Raw genomic sequence first — 17285 nt, forward strand, 5'->3', positions numbered from 1 at the left:
GAGAGACGGGTAACTCTAATGAACGTATCCTCTGCAGCAGAAGTAACTCTGGGACTTCCTTTCCTGTGGCGGTCCTCATGAGAGACAGGTAACTCTAATGAACGTATCCTCTGCAGCAGAGGTAACTCTGGGTCTTCCTTTCCTGTGGCGGTCCTCATGAGAGACAGTTTCATCACAGCGCTTGATGGTTTTTAAGACCGCACTTGAAGAAAGTTTCAAAGTTCTTGAAATGTTCCGTATTGACTGACCTTCATGTCTTAAAGTAACGATGGACTGTTGTTTCTCTTTGCTTATTTGAGCTGTTCTTGCCATGATATGGACTTGGTCTTTTACCAAATAGGGCTATCTTCTGTATAACATCCCTACCTTGTCACAACACAACTGATTGGCTCAAACGCATTAAGAAGGAAAGAAATTCCACAAATGAACTTTTAACAAGGTACACCTGTTCATTGAAATGCATTCCAGGTGAATCTGGTTGAGAGAATACCAAGAGTGTGCAAAGCTGTCATCAAGGCAAAGGGTGGCTTCTTTGTAGAATCTCAAATATAAAATAAATTGATTTGTTTAACACTTTTTTGGTTACTACATGATTCCATATGTGTTATTTCACCGTTTCGATGTCTGCCAGAACGTTGAACTAACAACCATCTGGTTACTGCCGTAGGGTTGGACTAACACCCATCTGGTTACTGCCGTAGGGTTGGACTAACAACCATCTGATTACTGCCGTAGGGTTGGACTAACAACCATCTGGTTACTGCCGTAGGGTTGAACTAACAACCATCTGGTTACTGCCGTAGGGTTGGACTAACAACCGTCTGGTTACTGCCGTAGGGTTGGACTAACAACCGTCTGGTTACTGCCGTAGGGTTGGACTAACAACCGTCTGGTTACTGCCGTAGGGTTGGACTAACAACCATCTGGTTACTGCCGTAGGGTTGGCCTAACAACCATCTGGTTACTGCCGTAGGGTTGGACTAACAACCGTCTGGTTACTGCCGTAGGGTTGGACTAACAACCGTCTGGTTACTGCCATAGGGTTGGACTAACAACCGTCTGGTTACTGCCGTAGGGTTGGACTAACAACCATCTGGTTACTGCCATAGGGTTGGACTAACAACCGTCTGGTTACTGCCGTAGGGTTGGACTAACAACCGTCTGGTTACTGCCGTAGGGTTGGACTAACAACCGTCTGGTTACTGCCGTAGGGTTGGACTAACAACCGTCTGGTTACTGCCGTAGGGTTGGACTAACAACCGTCTGGTTACTGCCGTAGGGTTGGACTAACAACCGTCTGGTTACTGCCGTAGGGTTGGACTAACAACCGTCTGGTTACTGCCGTAGGGTTGGACTAACAACCGTCTGGTTACTGCCGTAGGGTTGGACTAACAACCGTCTGGTTACTGCCGTAGGGTTGGACTAACAACCGTCTGGTTACTGCCGTAGGGTTGGACTAACAACCGTCTGGTTACTGCCGTAGGGTTGGACTAACAACCGTCTGGTTACTGCCGTAGGGTTGGACTAACAACCGTCTGGTTACTGCCGTAGGGTTGGACTAACAACCGTCTGGTTACTGCCGTAGGGTCGGAGCCCTCTGAGATACTGAGGCTTCTGGTGTCTCTAAAGCCATCAGTTTCTGTAGTTTAAAAGAGATCATTAGTGAAGACAGCACTCATAGTTTCCAGTGACTGTTGTTCGTTGTCATGGTGCCAGAAACAGGTTTTATGTTCCATTCCCATGTGAACTACACATGATTCATCAGTAAGGCTTTAAACATATGTTTAGGCCTACAATAGTAAAAGTAATTCTGTTAAATTATGTTATGCTCATTGTGTACCAATTTCTTCAAAATATCCAGATGACGAGAAAATGGGAGAAAAGGTGTTTTATTGCTTTTTTGAAAATTTGTTTCGATCTATATTTGATTCATTTTTGTTATTACAGTGTTTTGCATCTTCAGGATGCCCCGCCCACATGGGCCAATAAGACTGGTTCAAAGACTGTTAACATCGATTTACAATCATGACTGGTTCTCTCAGTAACACTCTGATTGGTTAATACAGCCCCCTTGTGTTACAGCTTTAATTTAAAATGGATTCAGTTTAGATTATTTTTCTCCACTGGGCCTACACACAATACTCCCATCATGTCAAATTATATTTTTTGGATTATTATTTTGACAAATACATTTAAAAAATGAAATGTTCATGAGTCAAGTATTCAACCCCATTGTTATATCAAGGCTAATTAAGTGCCGTAGTAAATATGTACTTAAAGCCACATCAGTTACAAGGACTCACTCTGTCTGCAAGGACAGTGTTCAACATGACTGTTGAATGACTTACCTCATCACTCCAACCCCACACATACAGATAATTGTACGGTCCTTCAAATCGAGCTGTGAATTTCAACCACAAAAGATCAGAGAGGTTTTACAATAACCTCGCAAAAAGAAGGGCACCTAATTTTGGTAGATGAATAAAACGCTGAAAGCAGACATTGAATATCAACACACCAAGTCACTACAAAAGATACAGAAGTCCGTCCTAACCGAGTTGCCAGAGAGGATGGAAACCGCTCGGGGATTTCACCATTAGGCCAAAGGTCAAGGAGGAGTTCTTGAGATTTGCTGATATTAAGCTACTGCTATTGTTGAAATACCAATGATACTAGGTGTTACTATGGTGATGTAGTCAAATCCACTGATACCACGTGTTACTACGGCGACGTCGTCAAATCCACTGATACCGCGTGTTACTACGGCGACGCAGCTATTTCCCTAGAAGGGTTCGATGGTGGTAATATGTGGTCGTCTCAAATACTTTCAGAATAAAACTCTTGATCAAAGTTATTAGGTGTTTGATCAAGAACGTACGGGGGCTCTGGTTAAAAGTAGTGCACTATGTAGGGAATAGGGTGACATTTGGTACACGGGCATAATCAGATGTACCTACAATAGGTATATATATATACATATTTACACAGAACAAGTAGTGGCACTGAAAGACACGTTCTCCACCCCATATGGCACCCTATTCCCAACACAGTGCACTACTTCCATAGGACCCCTGGTCACACGTAGTGCACTATGTAGGGAATAGGGTTCCATAGGGCCCCTGGTCAAACGTAGTGCACTATGTAGGGAATAGGGTGCCATTTGAGATTAGAAGCAGCCTCGTCATTATTAAAATGGAACATAATCACAAATTAGATTTACGCGGAAAAACACTGATTTCATTAAAAGTAGTCTACAAGAGAGCAATGTGGACGGAAGTGTGTGTGTGGTGTGTGTGTGTGTGTCTGTGTGTATATATAGACGGGCAGATTAGCAGTTCATCGTAGGGTTGTCATGACAGCAGCATCGCCACACTCTGAACCACTGTGGCAAGAAAAACACGAAGCAAGACTTCATTTGTTGTTTCGAGTCCCGATGTTGAAAACACACAGCCTTCTGTCGTTCCCCCCCCCCCCCAGGGCCTCGTCTGAGGAACCCCTTACAGTTCGTTACGGTCCAGTCCTTTACGGGAGATCTTGCTGGTTAAATCCTGCATGTGCTTCTTCATCTGAGAGAGAAAGAAAGAGAGAGAGGCGTTACAACAAATCTCTAGTCTTTTCTGCCAGGTTATTGTCTCTCTGGTCTTCTGTCAGGTTATTGTCTCTCTCCTACCTTGTACCACATCTCTCTGGTCTTTTCTGCCAGGTTGTCTCTCTCCTATCTCTCTGCCAGGTTATTGTCTCTCTAGTCTTCTCTGCCAGGTTATTGTCTCTCTAGTCTTCTCTGCCAGGTTATTGTCTCTAGTCTTCTCTGCCAGGTTATTGTCTCTCTAGTCTTCTCTGCCAGGTTATTGTCTCTAGTCTTCTCTGCCAGGTTATGGTCTCTCTAGTCTTCTCTGCCAGGTTATGGTCTCTCTAGTCTTCTCTGCCAGGTTATTGTCTCTAGTCTTCTCTGCCAGGTTATTGTCTCTAGTCTTCTCTGCCAGGTTATTGTCTCTCTAGTCTTCTCTGCCAGGTTATTGTCTCTCTAGTCTTCTCTGCCAGGTTATTGTCTCTAGTCTTCTCTGCCAGGTTATTGTCTCTCTAGTCTTCTCTGCCAGGTTATTGTCTCTCTAGTCTTCTCTGCCAGGTTATTGTCTCTCTAGTCTTCTCTGCCAGGTTATTGTCTCTCCAGTCTTCTCTGCCAGGTTATTGTCTCTCCAGTCTTCTCTGCCAGGTTATTGTCTCTCTAGTCTTCTCTGCCAGGTTATTGTCTCTCTAGTCTTCTCTGCCAGGTTATTGTCTCTCTAGTCTTCTCTGCCAGGTTATTGTCTCTAGTCTTCTCTGCCAGGTTATTGTCTCTAGTCTTCTCTGCCAGGTTATTGTCTCTAGTCTTCTCTGCCAGGTTATTGTCTCTCTAGTCTTCTCTGCCAGGTTATTGTCTCTCCAGTCTTCTCTGCCAGGTTATTGTCTCTCCAGTCTTCTCTGCCAGGTTATTGTCTCTCTAGTCTTCTCTGCCAGGTTATTGTCTCTCTAGTCTTCTCTGCCAGGTTATTGTCTCTCCAGTCTTCTCTGCCAGGTTATTGTCTCTCCAGTCTTCTCTGCCAGGTTATTGTCTCTCTAGTCTTCTCTGCCAGGTTATTGTCTCTCTAGTCTTCTCTGCCAGGTTATTGTCTCTCTAGTCTTCTCTGCCAGGTTATTGTCTCTAGTCTTCTCTGCCATGTTATTGTCTCTAGTCTTTTCTGCCAGGCTATTGTCTCTAGTCTTCTCTGCCAGGTTATTGTCTCTCTAGTCTTCTCTGTCAGGTTATTGTCTCTCTCCTACCTTGTATCCCGTCTCTCTGGTCTTCTCTGCCAGGTTATTGTCTCTCTGGTCTTCTCTGCCAGGTTATTGTCTCTCTGGTCTTCTCTGCCAGGTAATTGTATCTAGTCTTCTCTGCCAGGTTATTGTCTCTAGTCTTCTCTGCCATGTTATTGTCTCTAGTCTTCTCTGCCAGGTTATTGTCTCTCTAGTCTTCTCTGTCAGGTTATTGTCTCTCTCCTACCTTGTATCCCGTCTCTCTGGTCTTCTCTGCCAGGCTATTGCCTCTAGTCTTCTCTGCCAGGTTATTGTCTCTCTAGTCTTCTCTGTCAGGTTATTGTCTCTCTCCTACCTTGTATCCCATCTCTCTGGTCTTCTCGGCCAGGTTATTGCATTTCTCCTACCTTGTATCCCATCTCTCTTGTCTTCTCGGCCAGGTTATTGTATCTCTCCTGGTTTCTCAGGATGTGGTCGTTGTCTCCTAGAGCTTCTACATGTCTCAGCTTCTGGTGGGATAACTCCAACTGTTCCTGAGGAGGGGGAGGGAGGCAGGGGGGAGAGGGAGAGAGGTAGGGGGGAGAGAGAGGGGAGAGAGAGAAGCAAGAGAAGCAGGGGGGGAGAGGAGCAGGGGGAGAGAGAGAAGAGAGAGAATCAGGGAGGAGAGATGAGAGAGAATCGGGGAGGAGAGAGGGAAGAGAGAGAATCAGAGAGGAGAGAGAGGGAGGGAGGAGAAAGTGAGTGGTCCTATCCCAAATGGACCCTACGCCCTAGGCACTTGCTTGGTGAAAGCACCATATAGCTTACACCTGTCAAACCCTCTCAGATCTCTAAGTGCCTTAAGGGCGTAAGGGTCCATTTGGGACATCAAGGGAGGTGAATAAGAGACAGTGTATTCAGAACTTCACTTTTCCACATGTTGTTAAGTCACATCCTTATTCTAAAATGGAGTAACAACAAATTTCTAAATCTTTGCAAATGTAAACAAAATAAAAACCAGAAATACATTATTTATTCAAACCCTTCACTATGAGACTCTAAATGGAGCTCAGATGCATCCTGTTTCCATTGATCTTTCTTGAGATGTTTCTACAACTTGATTAGAGTCCACCTGTGGTAAATTCAATTGATTGGACGTGATTTGGAAAGGCACACACCTGTCTATATAAAAGGTCCCACAGTTGACAGTTCATGTCAGAGCGAAAACCAAGCCATGAGGTCGAAGGAATTGTCCGTAGAGCTCCAAGACAGGATTGTGTCGAGGCACAGATCTGGGGAAGGGTACCAAAACATATCTGCTGCATTGAAGGTCCCCAAGAACACAGTGGCCTCCATCATTCTGAAATGGAAGAAGTTTGGAACCACCAAGACTCTTCATAGAGCTGGCCACCAAGCCAAACTGAGCAATCGGTGGAGAAGGGCCATGGTCAGGGAGGTGACCAAGAACCCGATGGTCACTCTGACAGAGCTCCAGAGTTCCTCTGTGGAGACAGGAGAACCTTCCAGAAGGACAACCATCTCTGCAGCACTCCACCAATCAGGCCTTTATGGTAGAGTGGCCAGACGGAAGCCACTCCTCAGTAAAAGGAACATGACAGCCCGCTTGGAGTTTGCCAAAAGGCATCTAAAGATTCCCAGAACATGAAAAACAAGTCTGGAGGAAACCTGGCCCCATCCCTACGGTGAAGCATGGAGGTGGCAGCATCATACAGTGTTTTTCAGCGGCAGGGAGACTAGTCAGGATCGAGGCAAAGATGAACAGAGTAAAGTACAGAAAGATCCTTGATAACCTGCTCCAGAGAGCTCATGACCTCAGACTGGGGTGAAGGTTCACCTTCCAACAGGTCAACGACCCTAAGCACACAGCCAAGACAACACAGGAGCGGCTTCGGGACAAGTCTCTGAATGTCCTTGAGTGGCCCAGCCAGAGCCCAGACTTGAACATGATCAAACATCTCTGGAGAGACCTAAAAAAATAGCTGTGTAGCAACACTCCCCGTCCAACCTGACAGAGCTTGAGAAGATCTGCAGAGAAGAATGAGAGAAACTCCCCAAATACAGATGTACCGAGCTTGTAGAGTCATACCCAAGAAGACTCAAGGCTGTAATCGCTGCCAAATGTGCTTCAACAAAGTACTGAGTAAAGGGTCTGAATACTTATGCAAATGTCATATTTTAGTTTTTTTTGCTTTGTCATTATGGGGTATTGTGATGTCATTATGGGGTATTGTGATGTCATTATGGGGTATTGTGATGTCATTATGGGGTATTGTGATGTCATTATGGGGTATTGTGTGTGTAGATCGATGAGGGAAAAAAACTGCTTGATTAATAATTGATATTGATTGGTTACCTGGTAGTGGCTGTGCTTCTCTACCTTGGTCTCAAAGTGCTTCAGTTCCTCCTGATCTCACAAACACAGGGAGAGAGACACCCAAACCGGACAGAACATTATGATCCAGACTGTGAAAAGTGATCACTTTAAAACAGATATGGAAAGAAAACACACACACACCTTGAGCGAGTCCAGTTCATCCCCAGTCAGGTTGGCTCTCTGTGCCATCTCCCACAGCTCTATCACCCTGGGCTCTTTAAACTCTGGAGAGGAGGGAGGGGGACATCACAACTAGTCACACTCAACTGTGTGTGTGTGTGTGTACCACTCACCGCTGTCCTCGCTGAAGCCTTCGTGGCTGAGTTTCCTCAGGCGTTCAAAGCCCTGGTTCAGATCCCTACACACACACACACACCATTAAAACACACACAAACCGTTAAAACACACACACACACCATTAAAACACACACAAACCGTTAAAACAAACACACACACACACCATTAAAACACACACACACCGTTAAAACACACACACACACACCATTAAAGCACACAAACAACCTTAAAAACGCACACACACACACAACGTTAATGCACACACACACCGTTAAAACACACAGGACACACACACACAGCGTTAATACACACCTCATCTTGTCCTTCAGGTCGGTGTGTTTCTGATGCAGGACATGTTGTTTAACTTCCCCTTCTAATGGAGAGATCACATTCTTATGGATCTCTATAGGGGGGGGGGGGGGGGGGGGGGGGGTGGAGAGAGGGAGGGGATGGGGGAGAGGGAGGGGAGGGAGAGAGATGGGGGGGAGAGGGAGGGATGGAGAGGGAGGGGATGGGGGAGAGGGAGGGGATGGGGGAGAGGGAGGGGATGGAGAGAGATGAGGGAGGGGATGGGGAGAGATGAGGGAGGGGATGGAGAGAGGGAGGAGAGGGAGAGAGATGGGGGGGAGAGGGAGGGATGGAGAGGGAGGGGATGGAGAGAGGGAGGGGATGGAGAGAGATGAGGGAGGAGATGGGGAGAGATGAGGGAGGGGATGGAGAGAGGGAGGAGAGGGAGAGAGATGGGGGAGAGGGAGGGGATGGAGAGAGATGGGGGAGAGGGAGGGGATGGAGAGAGGGAGGGGATGGAGAGAGGGAGGGGATGGAGAGAGGAAGGGGATGGAGAGAGGAAGGGGATGGAGAGAGAGGGGGAGGGGATGGAGAGAGATGGGGAGGGGATGGAGAGAGATGGGGAGGGGATGGAGAGAGATGGGGAGAGGGGTGGGTGGAGAGAGATGGGGAGAGGAGGAGGGAGAGACGGGATTAGAGGAGGGAGAGTAGGATGGGATTGGAGGAGGGAGAGAAGGACGGGATTGGAGGAGGGAGAGACGGATGAGGAGGGAGAGAAGGACGGGATTGGAGGAGGGAGAGACGGATGAGGAGGGAGAGAAGGACGGGATTGGAGGAGGGAGAGACGGATGAGGAGGGAGAGAAGGACGGGATTGGAGGAGGGAGAGACGGATGAGGAGGGAGAGAAGGACGGGATTGGAGGAGGGAGGGACGGATGAGGAGGGAGAGAAGGACAGGATTGGAGGAGGGAGGGACGGATGAGGAGGGAGAGAAGGACAGGATTGGAGGAGGGAGAGACGGATGAGGAGGGAGAGAAGGACAGGATTGGAGGAGGGAGGGACGGATGAGGAGGGAGAGAAGGACAGGATTGGAGGAGGGAGGGACAGATGAGGAGGGAGAGAAGGACAGGATTGGAGGAGGGAGGGACAGATGAGGAGGGAGAGAAGGACAGGATTGGAGGAGGGAGGGACAGATGAGGAGGGAGAGAAGGACAGGATTGGAGGAGGGAGGGACAGATGAGGAGGGAGAGAAGGACAGAATTGGAGGAGGGAGGGAGAGATGAGGAGGGAGAGAAGGACAGGATTGGAGGAGGGAGGGACAGATGAGGAGGGAGAGAAGGACAGGATTGGAGGAGGGAGGGACAGATGAGGAGGGAGAGAAGGACAGGATTGGAGGAGGGAGGGACAGATGAGGAGGGAGAGAAGGACAGGATTGGAGGAGGGAGGGACAGATGAGGAGGGAGAGAAGGACAGGATTGGAGGAGGGAGGGACAGATGAGGAGGGAGAGAAGGACAGGATTGGAGGAGGGAGGGACAGATGAGGAGGGAGAGAAAGACAGGATTGGAGGAGCGAGGGACAGATGAGGAGGGAGAGAAGGACAGGATTGGAGGAGCGAGGGACAGATGAGGAGGGAGAGAAGGACAGGATTGGAGGAGGGAGGGACAGATGAGGAGGGAGAGAAGGACAGGATTGGAGGAGGGAGGGACAGATGAGGAGGGAGAGAAGGACAGGATTGGAGGAGGGGGGACAGATGAGGAGGGAGAGAAGAACAGGATTGGAGGAGGGAGGGACAGATGAGGAGGGAGAGAAGGACAGGATTGGAGGAGCGAGGGACAGATGAGGAGGGAGAGAAGGACAGGATTGGAGGAGGGAGGGACAGATGAGGAGGGAGAGAAGGACAGGATTTGAGGAGGGAGGGACAGATGAGGAGGGAGAGAAGGACAGGATTTGAGGAGGGAGAGAAGGACAGGATTTGAGGAGGGAGGGACAGATGAGGAGGGAGAGAAGGACAGGATTGGAGGAGGGAGGGACAGATGAGGAGGGAGAGAAGACAGACGGGGAGACAATAACAAATACATGAAGGTCGTTTAGCAGACAGTGGTATCCAGAGTGACTTACTCTCTTACTGGAGAAAACCATCACATCACAATCACTGCCACTACTAACTTTCATCAATAAAACAGCTGTCAACAAAACCAAAAGTAATATTTCACACAATCACCAGCTGTCAAACAACTACATTATAATTAAACCTAAACCAAGTGACACTTCATCACTGGGTAACACTGACAATCACTAGAGGAGAGGAAAGGAGGAGAGAGGAGAGGAGAGAGGAGAGGAGAGGAGAGGAGAGAGGAGAGAGAGGAGAGAGAGAGAGGAGAGAGAGAGGAGAGAGAGGAGAGGAGAGAGGAGAGGAGGAGAGAGAGAGAGGCAGAACGACAGACATGAACGAGCGTAAAAAGCCCTCTCACCCTCCGTGCGGCTGACGGTATCCATGACGATGTTGTACTCGCTGATCTTGTCCTTGTGGTGTTGAAACTCCCTCTTCAGACTCTGCATCTCCTCCTCTGAGAACTTACCAGAACTCTTAGCCTGTAGGGAAACACATTTCCACTACACTGTTAGAAGGAAGAATGAGGACAAGTCGCCCCAAAATGGCTTCTTGGGTTGTAAACTGGGGTGAAAGCCATAGAGGGAGAGAAACTGAGGACAAGTTGCCCCAAAATGGCTTCTTGGGTTGTAAACTGGGGTGAAAGCCATAGAGGGAGAGAAACTGAGGACAAGTTGCCCCAAAATGGCTTCTTGGGTTGTAAACTGGGGTGAAATCCATAGAGGGAGAGAAACTGAGGACAAGTTGCCCCAAAATGGCTTCTTGGGTTGTAAACTGGGGTGAAAGCCATAGAGGAAGAGAAACTGAGCACGCTCATCCCCAAAATGGACGCTGTTATACTGAAACTGGCTGTGCGTCCCAATCATATCACCTTTCTCCTGAAGTGTTCACTCGTTCACTACTTCCCACTAATCTAAAGCCATTGGGTTGGTGGAGGCGTGGCCTAGGGGGGAGTTATTATCATATTTCTGATCAGTGATTTGAAAGGAAATTACTGGTAAGAGAAGAGTAAGAGAAGAGAACAAGTGCCCTCCCCCCACCCCATCCCTCCCTCATCCTCCTCCCCCCACCCCGCCCCCCTCCCTCCTCCTCCCCCACCCCCCCCCCCTTCCTCCTCCTCCTCCCACCCCGTCCGACCCTCCTCCTCCCCCCCACCGCGTCCCTCCTCCTCCTCCTCCTCCCTCCCCGTCCCCACCTCCCTCCCTCCTCCCCACCTCCTCCCCCCACCCCGTCCGACCCTCCTCCTCACCCCACCCCTCCCTCCTCCTCCCCCCACCCCGTCCCTCCCTCCCTCACCTTATTCCACAGTTTGTCCAGTCTGGGGTCATCAAACATGTCTCCTTCTCTGATGTCATGGTCCTTCAGGTTGTTAGATTCTAGAGGTCTGGTGTCCTTCTTCCCATCCATCCCATACTTAGCCAGGATCACTGGGGTGGAGGGGAAGACAAAAAATGGACGCCAGTTAACCATACTATCCCATACTTAGCCAGGATCACTGGGGTGGAGTGGAGACACAAAATGGACGCCAGTTAACCATACTATCCCATACTTAGCCAGGATCACTGGGGTGGAGGGGAAGACACAAAATGGACGCCAGTTAACCATACTATCCCATACTTAGCCAGGATCACTGGGGTGGAGGGGAGACACAAAATGGACGGCAGTTAACCATACTATCCCATACTTAGCCAGGATCACTGGGGTGGAGTGGAGACACAAAATGGCATCCGGTTGGCGTTTCCACTCACTACCAAATATGGTGATGAGAGGAAGCCCAGCGGCCGGCGGTGGGGGAAGGTGGAGATGGGAGGATTTTGGACGACGTTCTGCTCATTATCTCATCGATTAAACATTTGATCTCGATACAGTTCTCTGTTACCCCAAATTACAATCTGTTATTTAACAGAGTGGACTAAGTTTTGTAGACTTCATTCATTGTTAAAGTTTTTTTTTTTAAAGTAAAATAGTTGTTTATAAAGGAGTTACTTAAGGGTTGAATTTAGTTATTGCACACATGCACTTCAGAGTCGGCGTTACCTAACACAAATATGCAAATACATGCTAGAAACAGCCAATAGGATCTCGCTAGCTCGTGCTTGGCTCTGCCCACTATGATTAATTTGCCCCCCCTCATTGGAAATGACAGGCTGTGGTCCATCTTGGTTTAGTTATAAAAAAATATGTAATATTTAAGCAATAATGCTCGAGGGGGTGTGGTAGATGGAGAATATACCACGGCTAAGGGCTGTTCTTAGGTCCAACTCACACCTTCCCCAAGGCCTTCACACCCCTGAGACATTATAACAAGCCACACACCTTCCCCAAGGCCTTCACACCCCTGAGACATTATAACAAGCCACACACCTTCCCCAAGGCCTTCACACCCCTGAGACATTATAACAAGCCACACACCTTCCCCAAGGCCTTCACACCCCTGAGACATTATAACAAGCCACACACCTTCCCCAAGGCCTTCACACCCCTGAGACATTATAACAAGCCACACACCTTCCCCAAGGCCTTCACACCCCTGAGACATTATAACAAGCCACACACCTTCCCCAAGGCCTTCACACCCCTGAGACATTATAACAAGCCACACACCTTCCCCAAGGTCTTCACACCCCTGAGACATTATAACAAGCCACACACCTTCCCCAATGCCTTCACACCCCTGAGACATTATAACAAGCCACACACCTTCCCCAAGGCCTTCACACCCCTGAGACAGTATAACAAGCCACACACCTTCCCCAAGGCCTTCACACCCCCACCACATTATAACAAGTCACACACCTTCCCCAAGGCCTTCACACCCCTGAGACATTATAACAAGCCACACACCTTCCCCAAGGCCTTCACACCCGAGACATTATAACAAGCCACACACCTTCCCCAAGGCCTTTATACCCCCACGCCATTATAACAAGCCACACACCTTCCCCAAGGCCTTCACACCCCTGAGACATTATAACAAGCCACACACCTTCCCCAAGGCCTTCACACCCCTGAGACATTATAACAAGCCACACACCTTCCCCAAGGCCTTCACACCCCTGAGACATTATAACAAGCCACACACCTTCCCCAAGGCCTTCACACCCGAGACATTATAACAAGCCACACACCTTCCCCAAGGCCTTCACACCCCTGAGACATTATAACAAGCCACACACCTTCCCCAAGGCCTTCACACCCCTGAGACATTATAACAAGCCACACACCTTCCAAGGCCTTCACACCCCTGAGACATTATAACAAGCCACACACCTTCCCCAAGGCCTTCACACCCCAACAAGTCACACACCTTCCCCAAGGCCTTCACATCCCCACCACATTATAACAAGCCACACACCTTCCCCAAGGCCTTCACACCCCCACGCCATTATAACAAGCCACACACCGTCCCCAAGGCCTTCACACCCCCAAGACATAACAAGCCACACCTTCCCCAAGGCCTTCACACCCCTGAGACATTATAACAAGCCACACACCTTCCCCAAGGCCTTCACACCCCCAAGACATAACAAGCCACACACCTTCCCCAAGGCCTTCACACCCCCAAGACATTATAACAAGCCACACACCTTCCCCAAGCCATTCACACCCCTGAGACATTATAACAAGCCACACACCTTCCCCAAGGCCTTCACACCCCTGAGACATTATAACAAGCCACACACCTTCCCCAAGGCCTTCACACCCCTGAGACATTATAACAAGCCACACACCTTCCCCAAGCCATTCACACCCCTGAGACATTATAACAAGCCATACACCTTCCCCAAGGCCTTCACACCCCTTAAACATTATAACAAGCCACACACCTTCCCCAAAGCCTTCACACCCCTGAGACATTATAACAAGCCACACACCTTCCCCAAGGCCTTCACACCCCTGAGACATTATAACAAGCCACACACCTTCCCCAAGGCCTTCACACCCCTGAGACATTATAACAAGCTACTCACACACCTTCCCCAAGGCCTTCACACCCCTGAGACATTATAACAAGCCACACACCTTCCCCAAGGCCTTCACACCCCTGAGACATTATAACAAGCCACACACCTTCCCCAAGGCCTTCACACCCCAACAAGTCACACACCTTCCCCAAGGCCTTCACACCCCCACCACATTATAACAAGCCACACACCTTCCCCAAGGCCTTCACACCCCCACGCCATTATAACAAGCCACACACCGTCCCCAAGGCCTTCACACCCCCAAGACATAAGAAGCCACACCTTCCCCAAGGCCTTCACACCCCTGAGACATTATAACAAGCCACACACCTTCCCCAAGGCCTTCACACCCCAAGACATAACAAGCCACACACCTTCCCCAAGGCCTTCACACCCCCAAGACATTATAACAAGCCACACACCTTCCCCAAGGCCTTCACACCCCCAAGACATAACAAGCCACACACCGTCCCCAAGGCCCTTTCTGCTTTTTTAAAGCAGCTCTGCTCTCTCTAGAAAACCAACTGTTTATAAAGCAACTCTGCCTCTCTCTAGAAAACCAACTGTTTATAAAGCAGCTCTGTCTCTCTCTAGAAAACCAACTGTTTATAAAGCAGCTCTGCTCTCTCTAGAAAACCAACTGTTTATAAAGCAGCCCTGTCTCTCTCTAGAAAACCAACTGTTTATAAAGCAGCCCTGTCTCTCTCTAGAAAACCTACTGTTTATAAAGCAGCTCTGTCTCTCTCTAGAAAACCAACTGTTTATAAAGCAGCCCTGTCTCTCTCTAGAAAACCAACTGTTTATAAAGCAGCCCTGTCTCTCTCTAGAAAACCAACTGTTTATAAAGCAGCCCTGTCTCTCTCTAGAAAACCTACTGTTTATAAAGCAGCTCTGTCTCTCTCTAGAAAACCAACTGTTTATAAAGCAGCCCTGTCTCTCTCTAGAAAACCTACTGTTTATAAAGCAGCTCTGTCTCTCTCTAGAAAACCAACTGTTTATAAAGCAGCTCTGTCTCTCTCTAGAAAACCAACTGTTTATAAAGCAGCTCTGTCTCTCTCTAGAAAACCTACTGTTTATAAAGCAGCTGTCTCTCTCTCTCTAGAAAATCTACTGTTTATAAAGCAGCTCTGTCTCTCTCTAGAAAATCTACTGTTTATAAAGCAGCTCTGTCTCTCTCTAGAAAATCTACTGTTTATAAAGCAGCTCTGTCTCTCTCTAGAAAATCTACTGTTTATAAAGCAGCTCTGTCTCTCTCTAGAAAACCAACTGTTTATAAAGCAGCTTTGTCTCTCTCTAGAAAACCAACTGTTTATAAAGCAGCTCTGTCTCTCTCTAGAAAATCTACTGTTTATAAAGCAGCTCTGTCTCTCTCTAGAAAACCTACTGTTTATAAAGCAGCTCTGTCTCTCTCTAGAAAATCTACTGTTTATAAAGCAGCTCTGTCTCTCTCTAGAAAACCAACTGTTTATAAAGCAGCTCTGTCTCTCTCTAGAAAACCAACTGTTTATAAAGCAGCTCTGTCTCTCTCTAGAAAACCTACTGTTTATAAAGCAGCTCTGTCTCTCTCTAGAAAACCTACTGTTTATAAAGCAGCTCTGTCTCTCTCTAGAAAATCTACTGTTTATAAAGCAGCTCTGTCTCTCTCTAGAAAACCAACTGTTTATAAAGCAGCTCTGTCTCTCTCTAGAAAACCAACTGTTTATAAAGCAGCTCTGTCTCTCTCTAGAAAACCAACTGTTTATAAAGCAGCTCTGTCTCTCTCTAGAAAATCTACTGTTTATAAAGCAGCTCTGCTCTCTCTAGAAAACCAACTGTTTATAAAGCAGCTCTGTCTCTCTCTAGAAAACCAACTGTTTATAAAGCAGCCCTGTCTCTCTCTAGAAAACCAACTGTTTATAAAGCAGCTCTGCTCTCTCTAGAAAACCAACGGTTTATAAAGCAGCTCTGTCTCTCTCTAGAAAACCAACTGTTTATAAAGCAGCTCTGTCTCTCTCTAGAAAACCAACTGTTTATAAAGCAGCTCTGTCTCTCTCTAGAAAACCTACTGTTTATAAAGCAGCTCTGTCTCTCTCTAGAAAACCAACTGTTTATAAAGCAGCTCTGTCTCTCTCTAGAAAACCAACTGTTTATAAAGCAGCTCTGTCTCTCTCTAGAAAACCAACTGTATAAAGCAGCTCTGTCTCTCTCTAGAAAACCAACTGTTTATAAAGCAGCTCTGCCTCTCTCTAGAAAACCAACTGTTTATAAAGCAGCTCTGTCTCTCTCTAGAAAACCAACTGTATAAAGCAGCTCTGTCTCTCTAGAAAACCAACTGTTTATAAAGCAGCTCTGTCTCTCTCTAGAAAACCAGCTGTTTATAAAGCAGCCCTGTCTCTCTCTAGAAAATCTACTGTTTATAAAGCAGCCCTGTCTCTCTAGAAAACCAGCTGTTTATAAAGCAGCCCTGTCTCTCTCTAGACAATCTACTGTTTATAAAGCTCTAGTTTAAGTGGTGTTATTTACACCAAGTAGTGTTATTTACACCAAGTAGTGTTATTTACACCACTCTTCCCTTCTAGTCCTTCTCTCTCTCTCCATCAGTCAGGTAGGTGGTTTAAGTAGTGTTACTTACACAACTCCTCCCTTCTAGTCTTTCTCTCTCTCTCCATCAGTCAGGTAGGTAGTTTAAGTAGTTATTTAAAACCATCCTCCCTTCTAGTCTCTCTCTCCCCTCCATCCATCCCTCTCTCTCACCGTTGAAGCCACGTCGTAGCTTGGCCTCTCTCTCTCCATTCTCATCCATCCCTTCTGCCTTAGACTTCTTCCACTGTAATTCATCTTTCTCCTGGATCTTCAGATCACTGTGGAGCTCTGCCTGACGCACTGGGGGCAACTGCATCTAGAGGAAGGAAGGAGAGAGGGATGGATGGAGCGAAAGAGAGAGACTGGTGTTAGACTGGAGCACAGGGGGCAACTACATCTAGAGACGGCGGGATGATGAGAGAGAGGGGTGGATGGAAAAGAAAGGGATGGAGGAGGGAGAGAGGATGGAGGAGGGAAAGAGGATGGAGGAGGGAAAGGTAGAGAGGATGGAGGAGGGACAGGGGAGAGAGGATGGAGGAGGGAAAGGGAGAGGATGGAGGAGGGAAAGAGGATGGAGGAGGGAAAGAGGATGGAGGAGGGAAAGAGGATGGAGGAGGGAGAGAGGATGGAGGAGGGAGAGAGGATGGAGGAGGGAGAGAGGATGGAGGAGGGAGAGAGGATGGAGGAGGGAGAGAGGATGGAGGAGGGAGAGAGGATGGAGGAGGGAGAGAGGATGGAGGAGGGAGAGAGGATGGAGGAGGGAGAGAGGATGGAGGAGGGAAAGGGAGAGAGAGGATGGAGGAGGGAAAGGGAGAGAGAGGATGGAGGAGGGAAAGGTAGAGAGAGGATGGAGAAGGGAAAGGGAGAGAGGATGGAGAAGGGAAAGGGAGAGAGGATGGAGAAGGGAAAGGGAGAG

At 48.0% G+C, this 17285-nt stretch overlaps 1 protein-coding gene across 1 annotated transcript in view; it reads right to left on the bottom strand.

The window, feature by feature from the left end:
- Positions 1–1873: 1873 nt before the first annotated feature.
- Positions 1874–17285, bottom strand: part of LOC139394451 (alpha-2-macroglobulin receptor-associated protein-like) — a 38718-nt gene continuing 23306 nt past the window's right edge. The window contains exons 2-10 of the mRNA XM_071142520.1: positions 16541–16685; positions 11139–11269; positions 10204–10324; positions 7757–7847; positions 7441–7505; positions 7289–7371; positions 7127–7177; positions 5181–5306; positions 1874–3566 (exon numbers count right to left, since the gene is read on the bottom strand). Coding sequence (XP_070998621.1) covers positions 3498–3566; positions 5181–5306; positions 7127–7177; positions 7289–7371; positions 7441–7505; positions 7757–7847; positions 10204–10324; positions 11139–11269; positions 16541–16685 — 882 coding nt within the window. The 3' untranslated portion in view covers positions 1874–3497. The remainder of the gene's footprint in view (positions 3567–5180; positions 5307–7126; positions 7178–7288; positions 7372–7440; positions 7506–7756; positions 7848–10203; positions 10325–11138; positions 11270–16540; positions 16686–17285) is intronic.

This window comes from Oncorhynchus clarkii, unplaced genomic scaffold (assembly GCF_045791955.1).
Source record: "Oncorhynchus clarkii lewisi isolate Uvic-CL-2024 unplaced genomic scaffold, UVic_Ocla_1.0 unplaced_contig_9841_pilon_pilon, whole genome shotgun sequence".
NCBI lineage: Eukaryota > Metazoa > Chordata > Actinopteri > Salmoniformes > Salmonidae > Oncorhynchus > Oncorhynchus clarkii.